At 42.1% G+C, this 27,156-nt stretch overlaps 1 protein-coding gene across 5 annotated transcripts in view; it reads right to left on the bottom strand.

Moving 5' to 3' along the window:
- DIAPH2 (diaphanous related formin 2) overlaps positions 1–27,156 on the bottom strand; it is a 778,453-nt gene that overhangs the window by 693,052 nt on the left and 58,245 nt on the right. For all 5 annotated transcript variants that reach the window (XM_075896761.2, XM_075896762.2, XM_089781656.1 and 2 more), the window contains exon 5: positions 12,789–12,809. In XM_075896761.2, the coding sequence (XP_075752876.2) occupies positions 12,789–12,809 (21 nt within the window). The remainder of the gene's footprint in view (positions 1–12,788; positions 12,810–27,156) is intronic.

Below are 27,156 nucleotides of genomic sequence, written 5' to 3'. Positions count from 1 at the left end.
GAAGATCAAAGTAGAGCTGTCCTTCCCCACACATCCAGGACTATGCACCCACCCCCTTAAAACATTCCCAAAGTAACATGTCGGGAATCCATAAGAATGCTCGGGTTCAAAATTCCTGAACCACGAAACGGGGCCTCCGAACACTTATAATATTTCAAAGTACAGTAAAACTCCAATAGTCCGGCATCCAATAGTACAGCACTCCTGATAGTCAGGTATCAAAATGGCAAGAGCCTAGTGAGTGAGCTTCAGCAAAAATGAGTCACAAGGTAACAGTGGCAGCAGCTGAACTGAGCAAAAAGGTAAAAAAGGCTTAAAAACTAAAATATTACAGTATACTGTATACAGTATGTACAATAAAAAGGGTTAAGAACACTTTATATACAGTATATAATGTATAGTGTGTGTGTGTGTGTGTGTGTGTGTGTGTGTGTGTGTGTGTGTATATATATATATATATATATATATATATATATATATATATAACCATCTTATAGTACCTCCTGATAGTCCGGCATATCTGATAATCCAGCACCACCTAGGTCCCATAGGTTCCGGATTATTGGAAGTCTACTGTACTATGAATCCCATCAACACCAGATGACAATAAGCAGCTTTTAACACCTGTTTCATTGTACTTTATCAGAATTACCATAAACATGTATACGTCTTTTTAAAGCTAAATCATCAGAATGAGCTTTGCCAGATTACTCCTGTTCTACATGCCTCACGTACTGATGAGCATTAACATGAGCTACTTATGCAGACACTTAAGCTAATTCTTTTTCCCCTTCAAGATAAAGGAGTTGAGCAATTGAAAATAACTTAAAACAGGAGCTGGCATCCATCAATTGTTGCTTAAATTAACAACTGAACAAAAATATTTGGTATGATTCAGTAATTGTAAGGTTCTTCTGTCTGGCCTCTAATAATGCTCCCTAGAGTTTTGCCAAAGAGTAAATCCCCTTTCTGTGGCAGCATTGTAGGAAAATAGCCATCAAAGCTCTATAAGTCATTACATGATTTTTTAATTAAAAGTATTTGTTAATCAGTTTTTAAAGCTATCGTGTTCAAAACAAGGTATAATTTTACATCTATCAATTATGCACGTTAACTCCGGAGATTAATGCAGAGCAAAATTAACGCGTTAATTGCAGGCATTTCTGTGATGCTGCCCCTCTGAAATGCCTACAGGGCGTTTCTAAGGTATAGCACAATGCAGCCCTGGATCAGCTGGGGATTCCAGCTGATCCCAGGCTCCTGCAGCACTGCCCCTTTGAAACACCACAGCTGTGTTTCAAAGGGGCAACTGCACCGAGCTTGGGGTCTGCTTGAGGATTTAGTTGATTTATTTGGGATTGGTCCTGCCTTGCACAGGACCATCTGAGGTCTCTACTAGCAATACAATTCGATGATCGCAGGCTTCCGCAGCGCTGCCCTTTGAAATGCCATCATAGCATTTCAAAGGGGCAGCGCACACAATTAATCGCACAATTAATCACAATTCATTTTTTAATCACTTCACAGCCCTAAATAACATGTAAAACAATCTTTTACCAAAGTGAATGACTGATCTTCTGTATAATTTTCATAAGTTAGAAGAAATAGGTTTATGCCACAAGAATAGTTATGATTAATATGCAGCTCCTAAAGCTCCTTAGCTCTGTATTGTCTCCATCTAACAGATTAAAAAAGATTGGTCAGGCATTTTTCCTATTCCTTTTTCATCCATGACATACCTAATAGAATTTAGTATTCTTTTGGTATTAATTGTACTGGGGATTGAACCAACTTCTATAAATTATTGTGCATTTAAAAAGAAAAATTATGAAGCGCTTTTTTTCTTACATTTTTATGATTATCAGACATATTTATCATTTAACACAATACAAGCTATCAAAATGCAATCATTCTGTTGTATTTAAATAAATAGCTTCCCTTAACATATATATCTTGCAGTATTGATATAAATTATAGTTCAGCATGTTCATGGGATAATCTGAAACTCTCCCACTTCCTGGGTCACCAGAACACAAGCATCAAGCATTAGCTTTCTGATAGTTCTAAGGATAAAGTCAACATGGAAGACACTACCCATACACCCACGCAGGTTCTAGCTGGAGAATCAGTTATGACTATAATCACTAATGTAGATATGAAGACAAAAGAGAAGTGTCTAGAAACAAGACATTTTGATTCTTCAACATGCCTGCCGACTGTGGGAAGTGTCAAAATGAATCTCCTGACAAATAAGTGATGTTCTTATAACGGGAGAAAGAGTGACTTATCTTTCATGCACCCGCCACACTAAAAACGCATTACAATGTTGGAGCAAAATACTTTTAACATTATGAATGTATACACTATTACCCATCTATATTGCTTTTTATATTAAATGTGTATTTGTGTACTCATGTCTTTATACTTGATTGTATGAATGGTTGTTTTGACTGGTTAAAATGAGTGCAGACCACACAATACTCTAATACAGAGTTTCTCAACCTATGAGTCGCCATTACATTTCAAAAGGGTCACCAAGGTGGCTCTGCCTTCCCACTTCCCTCCACTTTTGAATTGTCTTGGGTCAAAGTCTTCCTGAATTGTCAAAATAGGTCCCCATCTGGCAAAGATTGGGAATTGCTGCTCTAATACGTTAATTTCAATATTTTTCCAATATGAAAATCCCCTTCTCCCATCTAGAAATTAGCTATTATGCTGTACTGGGATTATTTAAATATGACATTCTCATGCTTAGTTTATTCAAATCTTCCACCTTTAAGATACAACACTCACTAATCGAAAAATAGTGAAGTAATTTTCTGAATCAAGTGGAAAAGAGTTTGTAGTTTATTACTCAAATTATATTCAAGCTCCTTATTCTGCAGTCAATTCTTGTTTAGACTTGTGGAAGTCAAACTCAACTACTCTAAACTCTAGGGGCTCATCTAGACTATGCCAAAGTGCCGAAAGAGGATATGCACATTCCATGTCCAAAGTAGTTTGGATGCGGCTTTTTCGGCAAACCCTCCCCCCTTTATCGAAAAGCCGCATAAACCTCATTTTTGAGGAAAAGATCATTTCCATTTGATTACAGAGGAATCTGCATATCCTCTTTCAGCACTTCGGCGTAGTCTAGATGAGCCCTAGGTAATATGTAATAGTTAAACTATGAGAACAAGAACGTAATGACGGCCATACCAAGTCAGACCAAAGGTCCATCTAGCCCAGTAGCCTGGCTTCCGACAGTGGCCAATACCAGATGCCCCAGAGGGAGGGAACACAATAGGTAATTCTCATATGATCCCTCTCCTGTCATCTATTTCCAGACAAACAAAGGCTAGGGACATCATTCCTACCCAACCTAATAGCCATTGATGGACCTAACCTCAATGACCTAACCTAGGTCTTTTCTGAACCCTATTAAAGTACTATCCTTCACAACATCCTCTGGCAAGGCGTTCCACATGTTGACGCTGTACAGAGTGAAAAAAAACTTTTTTGTTTTAAACATGCTGCCTATTAATTTCACTTAGTGACCCCCTAGTTCTTGTGTTACGGGAACAAGTAAATAACTTCTCCTCATTCACTTTTTCCACACCAATCCTGATTGTATAGACTGCTATCATATCCCCCCCTTAAGTCGCCTCTTTTCTAAGCTGAAAAGTCCAAGTCTTTTTAATTTCTCTTCAGATGAGACCCATTCCAAACCCCTAATAATTTTTGTTGCCCTTTTCTGAACCATTTACAATGCCAATATACCTTTTTTGAGATGAGGTGACCAAATCTGTATGCAATATTCAAGATGTGGATGTACCATAGTTTTATATAGAGGCAATAAGATGTTTTCTGTCTTATTCTCTATCCCTTTTTTAATGATTCCTAACATTTTGTTTGCTTTTGCAGCTGCACACTGAATGGATGTTTTCAGAGAAATATCCACAATAACTCCAAGATATTTCTCTCTTGCATAGCTGTAGCTAATTAGTCCCTGTCATATTGTATGTATAGTTGGGATTATTTTTTTCAATGTGCATTAGTTTACATTTATCAACATTCAATTTCATTTGCCATTTTGTTGCTCAATAACTTCGTTTGGTGAGATCTTTTTGAAACTCTTCACAGTCTGCTTTGGTCTTATCTTGATCAGTTTGGTATCTTCAAATTTTGCTACCTCACTATTTACCCCTTTCTCTAGATCATTTATAAGTAAGTTAAATAGGACTGGTCCCAGGACAAACCCTTGGGACAGACCTAGGACAGACCCTTCATTTCGTGTCTTTTAACCAGTTATCAATCCATGGAAGGACCTTCCCTCTTATCCCATGACAACTTACTTAAGAGCCCTTGTTGGGGGACCTTACCAAAGGCTTTTTGGAAATCTAAATATACTGTATACACTGGATCCCCCTTGTCCACCTGTTTGTTGACACCCTCAAAGAACTCTAGGGCTACTTCTAGACTACATCCCTTTTTCGTAAAAGGGATGTAAATTAGACGTATCGCAATTGCTAATGAAGTGGGGATTTAAATCTCCCCCGCTTCATTAGCATAAAAATGGCTGCTGCTTTTTTTCGGCACGGAGCTTTGCCGGAGAGAAGCGCCAGTCTAGACGCTGATCTTGCGGAAAATAAAGCCTTTTCTGAAAGATCCCTTATCCCTCTATGAAATAAGAGATAAGGGATCTTTTGGAAAAGGCTTTATTTTCCGCAAGATCGGCGTCTAGACTGGCACTTCTCTCCGGCAAAGCTCCGTGCCGAAAAAAAAGCAGCAACCATTTTTATGCTAATGAAGCGGGGGAGATTTAAATCCCCACTTCATTAGCAATTGCGATACGTCTAATTTACATCCCTTTTACGAAAAAGGAATGTAGTCTAGACGTAGCCTAGTAGTTTAGTAGGGCATGGTTTCCTTTACAGAAACCGTGTTTACTTTCCCCCCAACAAATTATGTTCATCCATGTGTCTGACAATTTTATTCTTTACTATAGTTTCAATTTATATGCCAGGTATGGACATTAGTCTTACCTGACTAAATGGCAGGATCACCTCTAGAGCCCTATTTAAATATTGGCATCATGTTAGCTATCTTCCAGTCATTAGGTACGAAAGCCGATTTAAAAGATTGTTACAAACCATAGTTAATAGTTCCACAATTTCACATCTGAGTTCTTTCAGAACTCTTGGGTGAATGCCATCTGCTACCAGTACCTTGTTATTGTTAAGTTTATCAATTTGTTTAACAACCTCCACTAATGACACCTCACTCCGGGACAATTTCTCAGATTTGTCACCTAAAAAGAATGGTTCAGGTTTGAAACTCTCCCCAATATCCTCAACAGTGAAGACTGAAGCAAAGAATTCGTTTAGGTTCTCCACAATGACCTTATCGTCCTTGAGTGCTCCTTTAGCATCTTGATTGTCCAAGGGCCCCACTGATTGTTTAGCAGGCTTTTACTATTTTGCTATTACTTTTGAGTTTTGAGCTAGCTGTTCTTCAAACTCCTTTTTTGATTTTCTTACTATATTTTTACACTTAATTTGACAAAGTTTATGATCCTTTCTATTTTCCTCACTAGGATTTGACTTCCACTTTTTAAAAAGATGTCTTTATCTGTCACAGCTTCTTTTACCTGTTTTTTTACTGTGGCATTATTTTGGTTCTCTTACCATGTTTTTCAATTTGGGATATACATTTAAGTTTGGCCTCTATTATGGTGACTTTGAAAAGTTTCCATGCAGCTTGCAGAGATTTTACTTTTGTCACTGTACTTTTTCATTTCTGTTTAACTAACTTCCTCATTTTTGTGTAATTCCCCTTTCTGAAATTAAATGCCATGGTGTTAGGCTGCTGAGGTGTTTTTCTCACCACACAGATGTTAAATTTTATTACATTATGGTCACTATTTACAAGCGGTCCAGTTATACTTACCTCTTGGACCAGATCATACACTCCACTTTGGACTAAATCAAGAATTGCCTCTCCCCTTGTGGGTTCCAGAATCGGCTGCTCCAAGAAGCAGTTATTTAAGGTATTACGAATTTTTATCTCTGCATCCCATCTTGAGCTGACATCTACCCAATTGAAATCCCCCACTATTATTGAGCTATTTATTTTGATAGCCTCTCTAATCTCCCTTAGTATTTCATAGTCACTATCACTGTCCTGATCACATGGTCAAGAATATATCCGTACATCTATATTCTTATTATTGGAGCACAGAATTACTATCCATAGAGATTCTATGGAACATTTTGGCTCTTTTAAGATCTTTACTTCATTTGTTTCTCCATTTTCTTTCAGGTACAGTGCCACTCCCCCGCCAGCACGACCTGTTCTATCCTTCAGATATATTTTGTACACTGGTATGAGGCAGCCCTTTGATTGCCCTCATTCCACCATGTTTCCATGATGCCTATTATATCAATTTCCTCCTTTAAAACAAGGCACTATAGTTCATCCATCTTACTATTTAGATTTCTAGCATTTGTATATAAGCACTTTAATGATTTGTCACTATTTACCAGTCTGCCATTTCCTGATGTGTTACAATAAAATGAAAAAGAGTGTGTCATCTAATCTGACCCATACTTCCATCCTCTCTTCCTCATAGACCCTCCCTTAAGAGATGTCTCTGTCCGATCAATGTGCTCCTCCGCACCCACCTGCTTTTCCCCAGGCCTTAGTTTAAAAACTGCTCTACAACCTTTATTAAGTGCAATGATGATCAAAGAAATTTGAACTGCTCACCCCATACTAAAGGCTGAACTAAAAACCAACAAGTACTCCTGTGGCACATTAGAGACTAACAAAAAACATAGTATCATGAGCTTTCATGGGCAAATCCCACCCAAATAAAGGTGGTCTCTTGGGGAACATGAACCGAACAATTTAGCATTTCCAGGAGGAAATGTCTTCCTGGAAATGCAAGATGCTAGCCAGGGTAGCTGTAGGCAATAATCAATACTAGAACCCTGATTGAAGTACTGAATCTTAAAAATAGCCTTTGTAGTGTTAAGACATCCTAAAAGCGTAGTAATCTTAAAAATGAATTATTCTCTCTACTTTACCACTCTTTCCATCTTACCATTGATCAACTGTCAATGAATGAATTTTTCTAAGTGAAGATTAACAGGGACTGGATCCCTACATTCATCAGCAAGGTAAGTCGTGATTCAGGAGGAAGTAGTGTTGCCAACCCTCAGGGATTATTCTGAAGTTCCCATGAATTGAAGAACAATCTTTAACTAAAGATTATGTGCTGTGATGAAACCTCCAAAAATACATGCAACCAAAACTGGAAACTCCAGGATGGAGTAATGATACTGATGGTTTAGTAGATATCTTTCCTCCAAACACATATAGTAAGAGCACCCAACTAAGACTTTAGAGATCCAACCTGCTACAGTGCTCATTTTTCTGATGATATCAAAGTTGCACACCAAAGCCCCACTGCCACAATCCAAACCAAGAGTCCTGGAAAACTTTTGAACTTATTTTCTGCAAACCTAAACATGTCCTTGTATTCTCAGCTGGAGAAATGCCCTGATCTACCACAATGTGTTATACAAAACTGCTAGTGTAGAAGAGCACAGCTGATATTTTACCAATGGCGTGTGCATAACAGTAGTTTTAGCCAGTTTTGATACCTTAACATTCAAAAAATGTTTTAATATATTGCTAAAAATTGGTCAAGATAGTGAGATAGACAGTTGGGAGAAGAACTATATACAGTAAACTTTCAATAATCCGGCACATTTAGGACCCAGGGGGTGCCAGATTATCAGATATGCCGGACTATCGGAAGGGGGGGCTATGAGGGGTCTGGCCCCAGATACCTCATAGCCCCCCCTTCCGATAGTCCAGCTCTGCCCCAGGCGTTCCTGATTCAGCTGCTGCTGGTCAGTTTCAGCAGCGGCTGAATTGGGGACGCCTGCAGCAGAGCAGCTGGGGTGCTGCCGGGTTGGTGCGGTAGCACCGACCCTTGGCGCGGCGAGACCAACCCGGCAGCACCCCAGCTGCTCTGCCCCAGGCATCCCCAAGTCAGCCGCTGCTGAAACTGATCAGCGGCTGACTCCAGGAAGCCCGGGGCAGAGCAGCTCTGCCCAGGGGTTCCTGGAGTCAGCTAATGGTCAGTTTCAACAGCTATCAGCAGCGGCTGAATCGGGGACAGCTGGGGGCAGAGCAGCTCCAATGGTCCGGCTGCCCGGAGCACTTCTGGGTTCCTGATGGTACCAGACCATCAGATGCCAGACCATCAGAGTTTTACTGTAATTGGTTTGTGTCAAAATGCCACTAGAAAACGTAATATTTAACTTTAAAAAAAACTGGCGAGAAATCCATCTGTTAGCTAATCAAAATAAAAAAAATAGATGAAATGCAGACATTTCTTTTTCAGGAATGTACTTCAAGATTTGCAAAGTAAATGTTAACTGAAACAAGTCATCTTAAAGCTAGTGAAGCAATGCTTTAACAAATAGGTATTGTTTATTTAAAACTAATTACTTAATTTTTTTCCATCCTTTGGAGAATGGGAGCTACTTAGCTTTCAGCAGAATTACCAAAAAGTATTCAATGGGCATTTTCCACCATAATGCACTATTTTTTAAAGCTAAATGAGTTGACTTCTTAAAAAGTAAAACTAGTTTCCATGATGCTCTCTGTCTTTTCAATAGTGATTAGTATTATGCAAACACTTTACTGAATTTATTTATATTTTAATTATAAGCCAATTGAATGTACATATTAATGAAAAGGATAACTACTTAATATTTATTTTATGCATAAAAAGCTTCATGTTGAGATTTTCCTGTGTGAAGTGTCCTAAATAATTAAAAAAATGCACTAAGTACTTCACATAACTGAGCTTTTTATGAGTATGTTCCTACAAAATCATCTCTACCACCCACAATTACATGAGTTTTTTACTTGCCCAAAGAGAAAGCACAACCTGTTTTAAACTAACTATTGTCATTTGCTATTTTCATATTGCCAAATATAGTACATTGCCAAGCAATGAAGGCAAATTTGGTTAAGGAAACTAGTTCCAAATTTTTTTTCATAAAAATGGTAAGGAATGTTGCATTATTAAATTAAATACTGTTAACTATGGTGTTTTTTAAAAGATACAAGTTGAAACAACCTGCAGTAAAATAGTTTTAAAGTAATTTCAAGTAGTTCAATTTCCTACCTCTGTATCACAATCACCTTTTCATTTTTTAACTTCTTCCTCTTTTTACTATATGAGAAATCCACACAAATTAGGAGACCTGACTGTATGCCATATTTAAGTCTTATCAACTTTCAAGAGTATTTTTCATCTAACCTTTTAATTACAGTGTAAGTATTGTTATTTGCAGCTTTACTATTTAACTTAAAAATTACCTTTCAGTCAGAAAACTGACCAGGGTCACCATCATCTTGCCAAAATGACCCCCACTGAACTACATGAGAGTTCATCTTGGGTTTTAAAACTGAGTTTTATCCTATTAGATACAGTATGAGGACAAAATACCAAATTCATCTGCAGCTGATTACCTGGGCAACAAAAAGGTCAAATACAACATCTGAGATGTCTTTTTTAGCATGTAATGTGTATTAAAACCAATCCAATCATATCAACAGGAGTTTCAGTTAAAGCTACATTAATTCTTCATTAAACTTCTGTCTAAACTATTTGATCAAAGATCTGATCTGACCTTAAACCATTTACATTCATGACTTCAGGACAAAGTTTGTTTCTTCAGTTCTATTTGTTCCATTGTTCATTTTTACTGGATATATATGAACAAGGAAAAAAATAAATGAATTATATATGTATATAACAATAAAAGTAAGAGTTTAACCTTTCAGAGTCCATTGGCTTCTCAAAAAAGTTAATGTATTCAGAATTATTCCAGAATTTTTATTTATTCAAGTAATTAATGTGCAAAAGCAAAAGGTAGGCTACGGATATATTTCAAAGCTACTTTTAATCGTCTTAAATTCAAGAAGAGAAGAATTCAATGTGACATTTGGAAGTTGTGTGTTCAGTTGGCTGTCTTGAAGTTCTGAATTTTATTTTCCACTTTTAAATTTTCAGCAGGAAATATGTTTCCGCCCCAAATATGCTATGCTATCTGATTAATATTTCATTAATACTGAAAGTACACTCACCTACCAAAGACTTGGCACACCTGCCAAACTGTTTTGATTAAAAATATTAAATAGACAGGCCTGGCTTCTTAAATGTGTAATCAAAGAATTCACTCAACTTAATGAGGTCACTAAAAAGATATCCTGAGAAGTGAAAAGATGCTCACTTTGCCACATAGTAACATCTTGTTCTAGAGAGACCTGGGGAGAGAATTACTTAAGAAATCTTACTCTAAACCAAAAAAACATCGTTGAACCCTTCAAGAAACAATCAAGAGAATCAAAGAAAAATGTTCAAAGATTAGGGGGAAGGGGATTTTTTTTCTTTTATTGTATTTGTAATTCTACTTCTAGTCAAGGCTCAAGCTACTGTTTATTATACACTCCTTCAAAGTTGCCTTGGGCTATATGTACACAGCAGCATTATTTTGGAATACCTGATGTTATTCCAAAATAACAAAGTCTGCATCTACACATAAGCAGTTATTTCGACAACGCTGAAATAATGTTGAGCTAGAGGACTGTTTACTCAGACTCCTGGAACTTAGGGTACGTCTACACTAGCTCGTTAGTTCGAGCTAGGTAGGGAAATTAGGGCAAGCGGAGATGCAAATGAAACCTGGGATTTAAATATCCCGGGCTTCATTTGCATGTTCACGGGCACCGCCATTTTTAAATCCCCCTTAGTCCAAACTCCATGCCCGCGGTTACACGCGGCACGGAGTAGGTAGTTTGAATTAAAGATCCTAATTCGAACTACCGTTACTCCCCATTCCCCATAGCTCACATCACATAGCTTATTTGAAGTTTAGCCCTGCTGCGCTGATGTGCACGAAGAATCCTTCGGATTACCCTCATTATATAAGGATTGCTGCAAGTTTCCCCTTACTTAAATTATCTTCTCTCATCTTCTCTCAAGACTGCTTTCAAATTCACTCACACCCGGAAAAAGAACTGATCTGCATAGTCCTCCTTTCCAGTTTCTAAAATACCACAAGAAAAGTGAAGGCGGCTTGCCATTTAATTAATTTTTCTCAGAATGGGAGCCTTATAATACAGAAGTGGCTATATCACTATTCTGATCTCACACTAGGGTTAACTAATGGTTAACTAGTCATGGTTGGAGCAGCCCCACAGGATATGCCACGGGCAGGGGGCACTCCAGCCAGCCGGATCAGCCTAAACCTGGTTGCAGCGGGGCGGTTCCAGCCATCGATTAACTTAATAAGTATGTATAAAAAGTCTCAGAAGGGTAGCCAACAGGATTACTTAAGCATAAAATTTAACTGGTTAACTAATTAAAACGGGATTTTGCATCGCTCTCACATCCAAAAACAGCATCTAAAATAACACTATTGCAAGCAAAGGAGCATAGCAAGTAGACGTCTTAAATTCTACTCTGAATGTTGCCAAACCAGTAGCAATGTCTTTTTTAAACACTTGCATATTTCAAGCATGCTTTGAACGTGTAAAATGCTGAACCACCAATTATTAGACCTTAAAAATGAACAAAAAGTTAAAATGTATAGTTCAAAATACAAAAAGACTACACAGCAAAAAAGGATCATTGAAGTGGTTTGAACAAAAAACTTTTCAAATGAGTGCTATGGTTTAATGTAGTCTTGAAAAGACCACTATACCATAGCCAAATCAATACATAGCCTGAGTCCAGGGTATCATTTAAAATGTACATTTTTAATTACCATACTTAAAATTAAACACAGTTTTGCAAAAGTATCCTCACTTCCTGAACCCATTCCCATAACAAAAGGATATATTTATTTATTAAAACATTTAGAGATGCTAACAATGTTAGGTCAACGACGCAACAGTGTATCAGACATTTTTTCCCACTAAAATGTTCATGATTATGCATGTGTCACCACTGTTTCTAAACTTTACACATGAATTTGAGATCAACATTAGATTTGCTTTCTTCTATTCCACTGTATTTTTGGCCTCACTAATGCTTGAAAAAATACCGTTACCCTCAGTACATGACATTTGTTTAACAGCTCAAGCCTTTTCCCATTTAACTAATGGCAATTTTGCTCTGGATTCTATAACAGCTACAATACTATAAAATGACTATTACAAACACCAAAAAAGTGTGAACATATTATTTTGAGAAGAGTCAAACCAGAAGACATTCCCAGTGAAACACTGAAACCATAGTTCCTGGAAGACCTCATGTCAGGTTGAGTTGTAGACCCTAAATTCTAAGTTTCTCATAGCTCCAAGTGACATCCTGAAGCAGATTTCTTGCATTGGGCCATAAGCCACTGCAAAATAACAAGGTCTACATGAGACACACTCTCTTTCAACACCAACTGAATTTCATAACTATGCACCAAGTATTACTATTGAAGTAAAACGCGAAACCTGCCTCAACTGCACACAGAAGGTGTGATCCAAAGTCTACTGTCAACTGTAAGGCTCCAAATAATTTCAACAGGTTTTTAAATCAGATTCTTGAGAGTTTACATTAAATGAATAATTTCTTTCAACCTTTTCCCCTAAACCATAAAGATAACATGATAAAACAAGCCCTTTCTAACATGTGTTAAAGGTGCCTAAAACAAAACTCAATTGTGAGTCTCAATTCTGCAATATAAACTTGTACTTTGTAAAAAAAACACCACCGCATTTATACTTACCGCAACTTTGCTTCCAATTATCTGCATGCAGTGGTCAGCGAAGAATAGTTATAGTGTAAAAAAAACAAAAAACAAAACACAGCAAAGTTATTAGTATTCTGTAACATTCCATGCAAGTGGTCAAATGTTCAGCTATTAGTAAATATTTAAATTATTTTAACACTTCATTTATCAAAAAGTCTAAGAATTAATGCACCGCAACTAGCATGTTCTGATTCTGAGGTAGAAAAATAATTGAGACTGTTACTCATGTTCAACTACCTGCCTTTCATATATATTTAATTACCAGATCAAGAGCAGTCTAGTTTGATATTTTCACATCAAGTATTAAAAGACTGAAAAAATGTTAAGGTATCAGGCACTAGACATTTTAGCAGATGTAGAGAAGAACTGAATTATCAACTGAATACTCCTGCAAGAGCATATTAATTTACATTTTACCTCTATTACATAGATAGTTCAAAAGGGCATTTACTATATTTAAGAAGGAACATTTCAGTTTTTTAATTCAATTTTCATAAGCTCACTACTGTGACTTCTAGCTGAAAGTAGCATTTTAGTATTTTCATATAGTCCTCACGTCACATTTTTGTTCAAATATTCAGTATGGATGTTTTTCAACATTGATAAAACCATGTTATCCAGAATTTGTGTTTTTAGACGCCATCCATTTTCATTGTGCCACCAATGCATTTAACAATAAGCAAGCACATAGATTAATAAATAGTTGGATTAGCACATAATACTCCATCCACAGGAAAATCATGTATTTCTGCTTGTTTCATAAACCCCAGGAGGGTTCGCTCTTAAATCCAACAGAGCGCAATTTTTCTTTCACTAGAATCTGATAAGCAATTTAACTATTTGGGAAAGGACTTCTTGTCCATGCCCATTGACTGAGATACAAGTGGGTAAACGATATTCGGTCTAGACACAACTTACCATTTCACTTTGCCTTTAACAGGTTACTGGGTTTTGTGGTCTTAGCTCTCCTTGACATTACCTATACTATACAGCAATAGTTTTGACAGACTACAAACAGAGCAAATTGAATTAAAACGACATCAACTGTTTACTCAACTCCTTTAAAATGAGGCTCTCTCTATGCTTCTGGGAAGATGGATGCTTTGGAGGTCAATATTCTGCAGTTTGATTTAGGGGGTCAAGTAAGGACCGGCTAAATGGAATGTTGATAGTACCCCCTGTAGCCTATTAATCATTATTTGTCTTATACTGGCCTATGAATATGATATTCGTTTTAGTTAAGTAATAGGTTTATGTTATTCTTATATCATTTAGTATAGACTTGAAATATGCTAGTAATGCAAGGGGCCTACAGAATCCAGATTCTGTGAGAAGGCTGATGGCAATAAGATATAAGTGGGGAACAATATGCTTTGTGCTTGTAATTTTCCATAAAGGAGTGAAGCAAGAGTCTGCAGTCAGGACAAGTTTTATTTTTTGAGCCTTACCCGGAATTTATGGTATAAATCTGCTAACATTGCAGTTATGAGTGTTTCATCTCTTGGCGCAATCCAAACAGATGGAACCTTGTTAACCGCAGATTCCATATAGCTTCCCGCCTTTTGTGTGTGGTATAGGGACAGCATCCAAGAAAGCCATCTGGCACCCATAATGAATATTCATTAGATACCCAGAGATTTTTTCCAATTAAAGGTGGCACCCTCAGAAATCTTGGGGTGCTAAGCCCAGTCATGGAAAAGGGGTGGTATATCCGGTATGCTTTGGCATCCAAAAGGGGTATTTAGGCCTAGGGATGAGAGATTGAGGCTGCAATCTGATACCTCGCGGAAAGAGAGCAGTCTGTCCCGAGTCGCATGAGTACAAGGTTAGAGAAATTTAGGACTTATTTCTATTCCTCTCTTTTCTAACGGCTTCTTTCCTTTTTCTTGTTTAAGTCTGCTTTTAGGAATCCTACTAACACTTGCTCTCAGGTCACCAGGGGAAGGGAAGTCACCCTTCTCTATCCAACCTTGGGATCCTTGAGTGTGTAGGAAATTATTATTATTACTATTATCATCATTAATTTTTGTATACTTAGAGAAGTTTGGAATTAATTGTGTTAATAACATCTTGGGAAGGAATTCAAGTGATTTGTGTTCTTACTGTAGTGTTTGCTGTAGTGATCATAATCATTATTCCATTAGCAATAAAGCTGTTTTCTATTTCATTCCGTGAGCTGAGGTGGTGGTGTTGTCCATCGCCTGTTGACCCTCAAGAGGAGGAGCCTTGTGGTTCCACAGAATTATAATCTGGGATAGAGGACGAACTTACATCTACTCTGATCAGATCAGCAAGCCTTACTCATCCATAAATTTCACAAAATTCTTTCCCAGGCTACACCCACGCTAACCCCAGTACTCCTCAGAGTCCCAAGGAGTACAGGAAGTCAATGGGAGAGTTTCTCCCAGTGACTTGCCACAGTGGGGTCACCAGAGAAGTTCAGTTTAAGGTATGCAGATTCTAGCTATGCAATTAATAGCTAGACTTGCATATCTTAAGTCAAATTTCTGGCTTAGTGTAGATGTGACTTTACTCTTATTGTAAAGTAAGCAAAAAAGATCTTTTCAGCCTAATCAGGGTCATCTGTCATCCCTTGAATGTAATCTCCTCTGACCACTAAATTTGGCAGTCTTCTCTTTGCTGTGCATTCACCCTGACTAGTAAGTAGAAATGTGAATGGTTAACTAGTTAACGGGTGAGTCTTACCAGTAAGGGCTAGAGTAGCTCCCCATCTCATGCAGGCAGGGAGTTGTTTCAATCCTACAGGGCCCACCGCAGGCATAGACTGCTCCAACCACCAGCATGCCTGACAGGAAGGAAGCAGCATACAGGAAACTCTATACAAGCCCAGATCTTAGCATCAGGCTATTTTTACCTCTGTCCCTGAGCTCTGGAGGTATAGGGGTCTGGGCAGGGGGCGGCACCTCACAGCCAGGCTCCACAGAGAATGGGTGTAGGTGTCTGGATGGGGATGGGGAAGAGGAAGTGGTGGCACCTCACAGCCAGGCTCCACAGAGAATGGGTGTAGGTGTCTGGATGGGGATGGGGAAGAGGAAGTGGTGGCACCCCACAGCTAGGCTCCGTAGGTCATGGGACAGAAAAACAGGAACTGGGCTATCACTCATTCTATTCCTGGAGGATTTTTTTTTGTCTGTAAACATACTTGCTAACAGATATTTTGAAATAGATTATCAAAATAAATCAAAAAGGCATAATTATACAATATTAATCTGACAAAACACCCAGAATTTCTGCAAAAAATGTCAATACTGTGCAAAGTATTTTTAATTTTATATAGAATTCTCTCCGGAGTAACAATGCACCAACACTGATTTTCTCTAGAATAATCATGCCTCATTAATCTATTATAACTCTTTCAAAGGGTCAAACACCCATGTGAACAAGGATGATCCACTGGATCAAGTATACTTGGACAAAGTCTTCAACGAGGGGTCTGTCCTCAAAAGCTGTTAAGCAAAGTCAGCACTCTTGGGACCAGAGGGAAAATCTTCTTAGGAATCACCAACTAGGAGTAAAATAGGAAGCGCTGTCGGTTCTCACAGTGAAGATGTAAATAGGTAAGAAGTCCCCCTGGCTCTGTAGTGGGAGTAGTGCCATTCAACTTATTCATAAATGACATGGAAGAGATGACCTGTGAGGTGGCAAAGTTTGAAGAGAAACTAAATTACTCATGATAGTTAATTCAAAAGGAGTTACAAGGGTATATGGCATAACTGAGTGACTGGGCAATAAAACTGCAAATGAAATTCAACATCAATAAGGACAAAGTAACACACATTGCTAAATATAATCCCAATCATAGATAAAAAGATTGGGTCTAATTGCCTATTATCACTGAATATTTTGGAGTCATTGTGGACAGTTCTCTGACAACATCCACTCAACATGCAGCTGCAGTTAAAACCATTTGCAGGGCCCTGCATGGATAAAAAATGTGTACAGGTTGGACCTCCCTCGTCCAGCACCCTCGGGACCTGATTGGTCCTGAACAAAGGGACTTGCCGGACTAGAGGAGGTACCTCCCAAAATGGCCCATGATGTTCTGCTGCCCCCAGCTAAGGAATCCAGCCTAGCCCCCACTGCTGCCTGCCCATGTCTGCCACAGGGGTCGGAGCTCCACAGCCAGGGATAGAGCTCTGCAGCTGCCAGTGCCATCGCAAGCTCCATGGCTGCCATTGCCAGGCACCCCCGCTAATGCTCAGCCGTAGGGTCAGAGCTCCTTGTCTCCACACCCCATGCCCTTCTGCCAGATCTCCCTATACCTAGGCTCTGTGATCCAGGAACATTACCCGAGAGCCCTGGTTAAGGGAGGTGGTAATCTCTATCTGCATCCACATTTGTATCCACAAAAATGAGCCACGGATGCAGGTATCTGCAGATATAAAGTGGACATCCGTGGATTTGAAGGGCTCTAACCAGTAGGAAAGGGGTAGCCACACCAGGAATATGGAATGCAATGCTGCTAGGCTAATCTCTAAAAAGATGTATTAGATGAGGGAAAGGGCAACTGATATGATTATGGGCATACAAAAACATGCAGAGTAGAAGAGATTTCAGAAACTGAGTATGTCCATCTTAGAAAAGACATGACTATGGGGCAGAGGGGATCTGACAGAGGTCTCAACATCATAGATGTAGAGAAAGTAAAGAAGGAAATGTTATTTACCCTTTCACATAACACATGAATCAAGGATCAGCCAGGCAGCAGGTTTTCAACTAACATATGGAAGCACTTCACACAACACACAATAAAACCTGTGGAACTTGTTTGCAGGGGAAACTGTCAAAAAATAACTGGGTTCAAAAAATAAATTGGATACATTCATGGATAATATGTCTATGGTGAGATGTTAACAGATGTCTGGCTGCGTATGTGTTTCCGTTGTGCGCCGCTCCCATTTTACACAGACAGCAATCACAGCAGACCTTGAGCAAACTACCCAATGACCACAAGATTTGCTAAGGCATGAAAGCACCAGATCAGGCTTATTGTCAATGAAGCATGGCAACAGCATCTGATTGACTTTACGAGGATACTAAGATATGTATGCCTGTGACAAAGGATACTGTACTGCTTACCCAGTAATGGGTCTTGCCTTTGGGCTGGACAAAGATACTCCCTCTAAAACATTTCTATACCCAGATACAAACTAGTACTACCCACTGATGTGACCTTCTACATGTTGGTTTGATGAAACCATTTGTTATTGTATGCTATCATTCTGACTATCTTTTAGTAGAGCTCAGTATATTCCTGATATCCTTGATATCTTCTTACTCCAAGGTCCATCAATGGCTATTAGCCAACATGATCAGGGATGCAATCCCATGCCCTAGTGTCCCTAAATCTTCCAATACTAAAAACTGGGAATAGGATGGATCACTCAATTACTCTATTCTGTTTATTCCCACTGAATTAGCTGGAGCCAGCCACTGTCTGAAGGCGAGATCCTGAGCAGAACTGATTATTGGCCTGATGTAGCACATCCATTTTTATGTTCTTAGTAAAGAGTCTTTATCAATTCCCTCCCTAATCTTCTAGGAACAAAGGTAGAGGATAGGGCAAGATAAGAAGATTTACTCTACTTGCCAGAAAAAAAAACTCTCAATGATTAAAGGGGACTTATTAGGGTGTCAAGTTCTTGAAGGTGGTGTCCCATCTGCAATTAATCAGCTGCCTGCCTCTAAGCCAACTCTGTGAGGCAAGGGATCAATGCAGTAACAGAAATATCACCAGGTCTTCATAAAAAGCCAACCAAATAGATCAATTAGGCCACTGCTGAAGCAGGTAAACTCCTGTCAGAGTGCCTTGGTGAGGACCTATATTACACAGCTCAGAGCCTGCAGAGCACTGAAACGTACAAGCTCTGAAAGACAAATAAAGAGGAGGGAGGAAGAAACAGAAAGACAGACATTCACTGTGTGTTCCAGGAATGTGTTCTACAGAGAATAACCATATAAACTATAGCTATGTCCCTAATCAGGAGGAAAGAATATGATCAATATGGCAAACTTGTCCTATTTTGAAGAAATTAAACTGAAGCTCTAAAGATTTTAAAATTCCTCATCTGAAGAGATTGTGTTTGGTACATTAGATAGTGAGAATAGCCAGCAAAAGGTTCCCCAAGGGCTTACTGGCCTAGCTCACATACTGCCTTACAGGCAGCTTCAACTGGCTGCAATGTCACTGAGGTCTCCATTGAAACTCCAAGGAAGTGCTCACCATTTAACATGAACAATAAATTATGGGCAGATGCCCACATTTTCTGACCTAGTCCTTTATTAGGAAAATAGGTTCTATTGTGAATGCCTACATATCAGATCATGCAAGTCACCGGGCTTTCATCATAGAAATCCACATTAGGGAAAATATCACACTATCCTCTGGTGAAAGTAGTCGTAATGCCTCTGGAATGGCGTGTACCGGTGTCTTTTATATGGCGGAGTATACACCCCAAGAGTCCATAGCATGGTGTCTTTACTGGAATGCAACAAGGTGTCATTTTTTTCTACGAACAGGTTATCTTTTTCAAAGGGCAAGTCCTCTACCTTTGACTGCAGGTCCCTAGGAACTGCTGCTACCTGGAAGAATGAAGCTCTTCTCATGACAACTTCCGTAGCAGTGACCCTAGCTGCGGTGTCCGCCACATCCGCCACTATTTGTAAGCTGGTTCTAGTGGAGGCGTATCCTTCCTGCACCAGTGCCTTCAGGATGAGCCTCAGACTCAGGCAGAAACTCCATTAGTATTGTGAATTTCAAATAGTTGTCAAAATTGTGGTTGGATAGGTGAGCTAAATAGTTGGCTATCCGAAGGAGCAGTGTTGCGGATGTATACACTTTCCTCCCAAAGAAATCTAGTTTCTTAAAAGTCTCATCTGAGGCCTGGCTCCTGTACTCTGAAGCACATGCTCATTGTCACACCGCATCAACCACCAAGAAGTTGGGGAGCGGATGCGTAAACAGGAATTCTGTTACCTGGGATGGCACAAAGTATTTCTTGTCGGCCTTTTTATTTGTAGGTGGGACCGATGCTGGGGTTCCCCACAGTTTGTTGGCAACCTCTAAAATGGCCTCATCGAGGGGAATAGCCAGTTTAGGAGGTTGGGACGTCTGTAAGTTTTTGAAGAGACGGTGGTATTTACTCTGAATCTCAGTGAGCTGGATCTCCTGAGAGAGAGTGACCCTTTTAAAAAGCTCGTGGAATTGTCTGATAGCATCCGGGGGCGAGATGTCGCCTGGTATCACCGCCTCGTCAGGTGAGGATGATGAAAGGTCTGCAGAAGACTCCTGAGGTTGATGGGGTTGTTCGAAGCATTGTTCCTCCTCAGTGGGGGAAGGGAGGAGGCAGTGGGAAATGTGGACTATGGGCCGATGGGGGTGGGTAGATAGCCAGTGAGTAACGTAAAGATGAATCACGCATCCTGGGCCTGATCGGTGATCTGAAGGATTGGTGATAGGCACAGTGATATGGTGAATGGGTTTTATAGCAGGTCCATCTGTCATATGAGTCCCTATAATAGTATGAGGAGCGGGATGGTGAGTGGTCGTAATGATGAGACCTGCTGTAGGATCTCCTGTAGGAGTACCTAGGAGATGAGGAGACAACGGAGGTGAGTAGGACCCTTTGGCTCAAGGGAGAGGGAGAGTCGGAAAAGCGATGGTGCTGGGAGTACAGACCCGATTGGTACCGGTGCTCCCTTGGCAGTATTAAGAAAGGAGATGGCAGGTGCTCCGTGGAAGGGAACCTCCTTGGCAACTGGGGTGGAGGAGATGAGAAGGGTTCTGAAGAAAACGCCGGGGACGGGGAGCACGGAGACGGGCTCCATTGCCGCCACGTTTTGGCTGTAGCCTTCCTGAGCTGTGCCCATGTTGGTGCTGATATCGGTACCGGATCGTCCGGTCCATCGGGAGGAGGTGTGGAGACCAGTGCCATCTGCAGTGCTGGCAACACCGGTGTCGCAGTCAGTTCAGGGTCTTCCGAGTGCTTCGGTGCTGCTTGGAAGTCAATCTTGGGATCGGTGCCAGCAGCGTCAGCATGGGTTGAGCTGAACTCGCCGGTGCAGACAGTGCCGGAGTGATGTGACTAGACATTGCCGGTGCCGTGGGCCTCAGAGCCGGTGGATGACTCACTATCGGCACTGAGGGTCCAGGTTTCGCCACTTTAGATGGTGCCGGCCACAGTTTGGACAAGCCAGAAGTGCTAGGTTTGGAGCCAATGCTCAATCTTCCATGCAAAGTGGCAGGCAGAGAGCGGGTCAGAATCGGCTTAGTCTTTCTGCGATGCACGATGGTGGGAGAGGAGGCTCTGCGCTTCGGTGGCTCCGGGGAGGGCCATGCAGTGGAGGCAGATCCCTGAGGCTGTAGGGCCTTATCAAATAGAATCATCCTGAGCCTCATTTCCCTATCACGTCTCGCTCTGGATGTGAGATTGGAGCAATAAGGGCATTTTTGTGGGACATGGACCTCCCCTAAACAACAAATACAGGAGGATGTGGCCGTCTGAGGCAGGCATGGCCTCTCGGCATTTTTTGAATCCCGGGGACCCAGGCATTGTTCCAGTCAGTCACTTAGCTGTCTGTGTAAGAATAAAATCTTTTTTTTTTTCAAAACAGGGAAGGGATGAACTGGGAGAAGAAATGTCAATTTATACTAAAGGTAAACAACTTTAAGATAATAAGAAGAACCAACTGAGAACTTTAAACTTGTGAGGAAAACTCTGTTTTTTTGTTTTGTTTTTAAACAGTAACAGGTGAAACTCCGAACAGAGGAAAAGGTAAATAGAAACTAATTTTAACAATGAACAAACCTGAATTCCTTGCGACGGAAGAGATCCAAGCAGAAGAGCATTGCTCTGTCTGCAGCCTGAGGTGGTTAAGAGGAACTGGCTCAGACTGGACCGAGCAGCGCGAAAGGGCGCAAAAGCCACAAGACGCTCCCTGTGCGTGAACGGTCCGGCAGGACTACTGCTGCAAAAATATCTCCGTCCTGCAGTGCCGGGGCAAGCCCAGCACCTACAGTGAAGCACCCACGGGGACTCCTCGAAGAAGAACAATGAATTATGGGCAGATGTCCGAATTTTCTGACCTAGTCCTTTATTAGGAAGATAGGTCCCATTGTGAATGCCTACATATCAGATCATGCAAGTCACTGGGCTTTCATCACAGAAATCTACATTAGGGAAAATATCACCTTTCCCCTTCATTGGAAGAAGAAGTTACTCACCCTGTGTAGTAACGATGGTTCTTCGAGATGTGTCCCCGTGGGTGCTCCACTCCAGGTGTCAGGTCCCGTCCCGGCGCCGCTGGTCGGAAATTTCCATAGCCGTAGCCGGGCCGGACCGCGCGAGCGCAGCGCGTGGCGTTCGCGCCTTTGCAACGGTCCGGCCCCCCCTCGTCAGTTCCTCTCACCACTCAGTCCCTAGAAGACAAAGCAGAGAGACCCGGAGCGGGGAGGAGGGTGGGGCGTGGAGCACCCACGGGGACACATCTCGAAGAACCATCGTTACTACACAGGGTGAGTAACAACTTCTTCTTCTTCGAGTGGTCCCCGTGGGTGCTCCACTCCAGGTGAGTACAAAGCAGTAACCCAGAATGCGCTCCGGGTCAATTATCTTCTACCGTGGACAGAACCGCAGAGGCTACCGCGGCATCTGAAACCCACTTCCTAGTTATGGCATAATGACGCGCGAAAGTTACGCTACAGGCCCAGGTAGCCACGCGGCAGATATCCGCAAGGGGGACTCCCCTTGCAAAGGCAGTGGAAGTCGCTACTGCTCGTGTAGAGTGAGCCCGAGGTAAAGAAGGAAGAGGTTTGTTCCTAATCGAATGGCACTTCGTAATACAGAGAGTAATTAGTTTTGCAATGCGTTGAGTGGAAAGTGCTTTGCCCTTTGATCTAGGTGCCAAAGATACCAACAGTCTGTCCGTGCGCCGTCATTGGCGTGTTCTGTCTATATAGAAAGAAAGCGCACGTCGGACATCGAGGGTGTGGAACAGAGCGTCCCTACTTGAGGAATGAGGCTTAGGATCAAAAGCTGAGAGGATAATAGTCTCGTTAATGTGAAAAGAAGAACAGACTTTGGGAATAAAGTCTGGGTGTAACCGTAGCGTTACTGTATCTTTGGAAAAAACCGTAAAAGGAGGGCTTGCCATCAACGCCCCCAGTTCACCTACCCTTCTTGCTGATGTAATTGCAAGGAGGAAGACTGTCTTCATCGTTAGCATATGTAGAGAGACCGATGTCAAGGGCTCAAAGGGTGGGTACATAATGGTATCCAATACTAAATCAAGATTCCAAGAAGGGGAAGGCGCCCTTCGTGGTGGATATAAATTTAGGAGCCCTTTTAAGAACCTCTTTGTAATTACATGAGAGAAGAGCGAGGAACCTTCTACTGGTTGGTGGAAGGCACTGATGGCTGCCAAGTGCACTCTTAAGGACGATAGTGCAAGTCCTGAATTCCGTAATGAAGGATGTAGTCCAAAACGTGCTGTAGAGAAGATGAGAGAGGGTGCATGCCGTTCTGGATGCACCAGTTAGAAAATCTCCACCACTTTGCGAGGTACGTGTTCCGCGTAGACTCTTTCCTACTGTGTAGAAGTATTGTCTTGACCTGTTCAGAACACAGGTTTTCATACCCTTTTAACCACTGAAGCCACGCCGTCAAATGCAATGCCTGAAGTCTGGGGTGCAACAGCGTGCCTTGTTCCTGAGTAAGGAGATCTTGATGGAGAGGAAGAGGGTAAGGTGGTTGAATTGACATCCTGTGTAAGAATGGATACCAGGCTTGCCTGGGCCATGCTGGCGCTAGCAAAATGACAGTCGCCGCTTCTATTTTGATTTTCTCTAGTGTCCTGGAGATAAGAGCCGTGGGAGGAAACGCATACAGAAGTGCCTTTTTCCATCTGATCAGAAGCGCATCGCCGAGGGAACCCTTGCCGAGCCCTGCTCTCGAGCAATATAGGCGACACTTCCTGTTGCTGGATGTTGCGAATAGGTCTACCAGTGGAATACCCCATCTTTGAAATATCGCACAAAGTACATCTGCCCTTATTTCCCACTCGTGATCCGTGGGAAATTGTCTGCTGAGGGAGTCTGCAATTACATTGGCGGTGCCAGGTAAGTATGATGCTGTTATGGTTACGCTGTTCTGTATGCACCAGTTCCAACACCGCACTGCTTCGGCGCATAGGGAGCGTGATCGTGCTCCTCCCTGTCTGTTCACGTAATACATCGCTGCTACATTGTCCGTCAGTATCCTTACTGTAAGACCTTTGATCTGCGGGAGAAAATGTTTGCATGCATAGAAGATTGCCCGGAGTTCCAACAGATTTATGTGCAGACGCCTCTCGCTGAGAGACCATTTGCCCTGGATTCGTTCGCTGTCCATGTGGGCCCCCCAGCCGATGAGTGAGGCATCCGATGTTATCTGTACCGATGGTTGTTGCCGGTGGAATGGAACTCCCGGCAGAAGGTTTTGCGCTTTTGTCCACCACTGCAGAGATCTTTGAACATGCGGAGGTAGCCATACTACCTTTTGAATGTCGTGCCTCACAGGGACAAACTGTGGACAGCCAATGTTGGAGGCCCCTCAGGTGGAGCCGCGCATGAGGAACTACTGCGGTGGCCGCCACCATATGACCCAGGAGACGAAGGCAATTGTGTACCGATACAGTCATGTTGCCGGTGAGTATGGTGACGAGATCCTTGATCACTTGAAATCTTTCTTGGGGTAAGTAAGCTCTCGCCATGCGCGAATCGAGGTTTATCCCTATAAACTTTATGAATTGCGTCGGAATAAGTGTTGATTTCTGCTTGTTGAGGAGGAGACAGAGTGATTCGAACGTTTGCTCGACCGTCGCCACCATCTGCAACACCTCTCGCTGCGTGGCACCTTTTATTAAGCAGTCGTCCAGGTATGGATATATTATCACCTGTAACCGACGCAGATGAGCTGCTACGACAGCCAGGGTTTTTGAAAACGCTCTGGGAGCTGAAGAAAGACCGAATGGTAGAACCCGATACTGAAAATGATCGTGGCCTATCACAAATCGCAGAAAACATCTGTGAGCGGGATGTATTGTGATGTGAAAATACGCATCTTGTAAATCGAGGGCAGCGAACCAATCGTTGAGATCGAGGGATGGGATTATGGAATTCAGGGTCACCATTTTGAAGCGCTGTCTGCGGAGATAATGATTCAGACCTCTTAAATCGAGAATGGGTCTCCAGCCCCCCGTTTTCTTTTCCGTTAGAAAGTATCTGGAATAGAACCCTCTTCCCTTGAACTGATCCGGGACCCTCTCTATTGCTCCGATATCCAGGAGATGATGAACTTCCTGTCGCAAGAGATTTTCGTGAGATGGGTCCCTGAAAAGGGACGGGGAAGGTGGGGTAGTGGGAGGGATGGAAGCGAAGGGAATGGTGAAGCCGATGTTTATGACTTCCAGTACCCATTTGTCCGATGTTATTTTGACCCATTGGTGATGGTAAGGTCGTAAGCGGTGGTGGAAAATGGGCTTTGCGTGTGCGAGAACGATTGGTAGCATGCGCTTGCCCCCGACAAGGGAGTCAAACTTGCTGTTTTGAGGCGGGCGTGCCCGTCACTCTAGGTGGTGGTGGACGCCTTCGTTGAGGGCGTTGTCTAAGTCGCGATTGGTCGAACGGGCGATTTTGCTGTCTCCGAGACTGATAATCATACCGTCTTTGGTATGGAAAATAACGACGGCGGCGGAATGGTGGTACATACATCCCCAGCGTACGAAGTGTTGTTCTTGAATCTTTTCCAGTATGAAGCACCTCATCTGTCTTTTCTGCAAATAATTTCACCTTGTCAAACGGAAAGTCTTCTAACTTGGAGTGCAACTCCTTGGGCACTGCCGCCGTGGCGAGCCAGGAAGAGCGCCTCATGGACACTGCTGTTGCCACTCCCCGAGCTGCTGTATCCGCTATATCCATAGCTATGTGAAGATTGGCCTTTGAACACGCATAGCCTTCCTTGAGGATCGATCGTAACAGCTCCCTGTCCGCATCCGATGATCTTTGGGACAGCTCTGTAAGCTTTGCTATACTATCGAAGCTATGATTCGCCAATAGAGCTGTATAATTCGCTATGCGAAGAAGCAATGTGGCCGATGTATAAACCTTTCGGCCAAACGTATCCAATTTCTTTGCCTCTTTATCAGCCCCCACATTTTTCAGCTGTGGGTTCTTAGCTCTTTGGAGAGCTGCGTCAACGACCAAGGAGTTTGGCTGCGGGTGAGTAAAAAGGAATTCTGAGTCTTTAGATGCTATAAAATAACGCTTCTCCGCCGGTTTCGAAGTTGGTGGAGTCGAAGCCGGGGTATGCCAAATTTCTGCTGCTGATTGGAGGATTGCCTCGTCCACAGGGAGAGCAACCTTAGATTGTTGCTTAGGGTGTAGATTTCTCCAGAGCTTAAATTGCTTCGCTGGAGTGTCTGATATCTGAACGTCCTGAGACTGGGCTACTCTCCTAAAAAGGTCTTGAAAGTCCTTTGTGTTGTCTGGAGATGGATCCCCTTCAAACACTGGATCGTCTGGGGAAGATGACGAAATATCTTTTGGAGATACAGTCCGTAATTGATCGTCCGTATCCGATATCTGTCCTTCCTCAGGCTCGGATAGGTGAGCTGAAGGCAAGGGGTTCTGTTGACGAGGCGATGCCCTCTTCCAGTCTTGAATTGGAGATGACTGTCGTGCCTCATGAGGAGTGTGGCAGCAGCACTGATGAGAACGAGAGTGAGGTCTTCCGTATTCAGAGGATGATCGATGGCTCCTATAATCAAAGTGGTCAGGGGACGACCTTCGCGAGGAATATCTGCTGGCATACCCCCTATGATAAGATCTAGGCGGGGAGTAGCTTGGTGAGCGAGATCTGTATGATGATTCCCGATGGTAACAGTGATACCGTTCGCGATGATCGGAATAACGAGACCTTGATCTCCATCGCGGGGAAGGCATTGTTTGGCTATGAGACGACACGAGATGTCTGACCCTCGGTGAATGAGAGGGAGAAATTGAAGGTTCAAGTGATGGTGAAATTGAATGCCTCGGTATTGACTTCCTAGCAGCCTTTGTCAGGACTGTAGAGGCAGGAGGAGCCTCCCTCCCTTGCACTGATAAGGAACAATTGGCAGGGGGAGGAATAATATCTACAGCGTTATCATGCTGCATTGCCATCCTGCCCGGCACCGCAGCCAGCTGCTTATCTGGTGCAGCTGCGAGAGTAGCGTGATCCGCCGGTGCCGACTCGGCACGGTGGGGGGCGCTCTGTCGGCCCCGTTCGTTTTGCTCCCCGGTGCAGTC

The sequence above is a fragment of the Pelodiscus sinensis genome, chromosome 13 (assembly GCF_052426305.1).
Source record: "Pelodiscus sinensis isolate ZL-2025 chromosome 13, ASM5242630v1, whole genome shotgun sequence".
NCBI classification, from domain to species: Eukaryota; Metazoa; Chordata; order Testudines; family Trionychidae; genus Pelodiscus; species Pelodiscus sinensis.
Note: the sequence above shows the minus strand (reverse complement) of the source record. Positions and strands in the feature narration are given on the sequence as shown.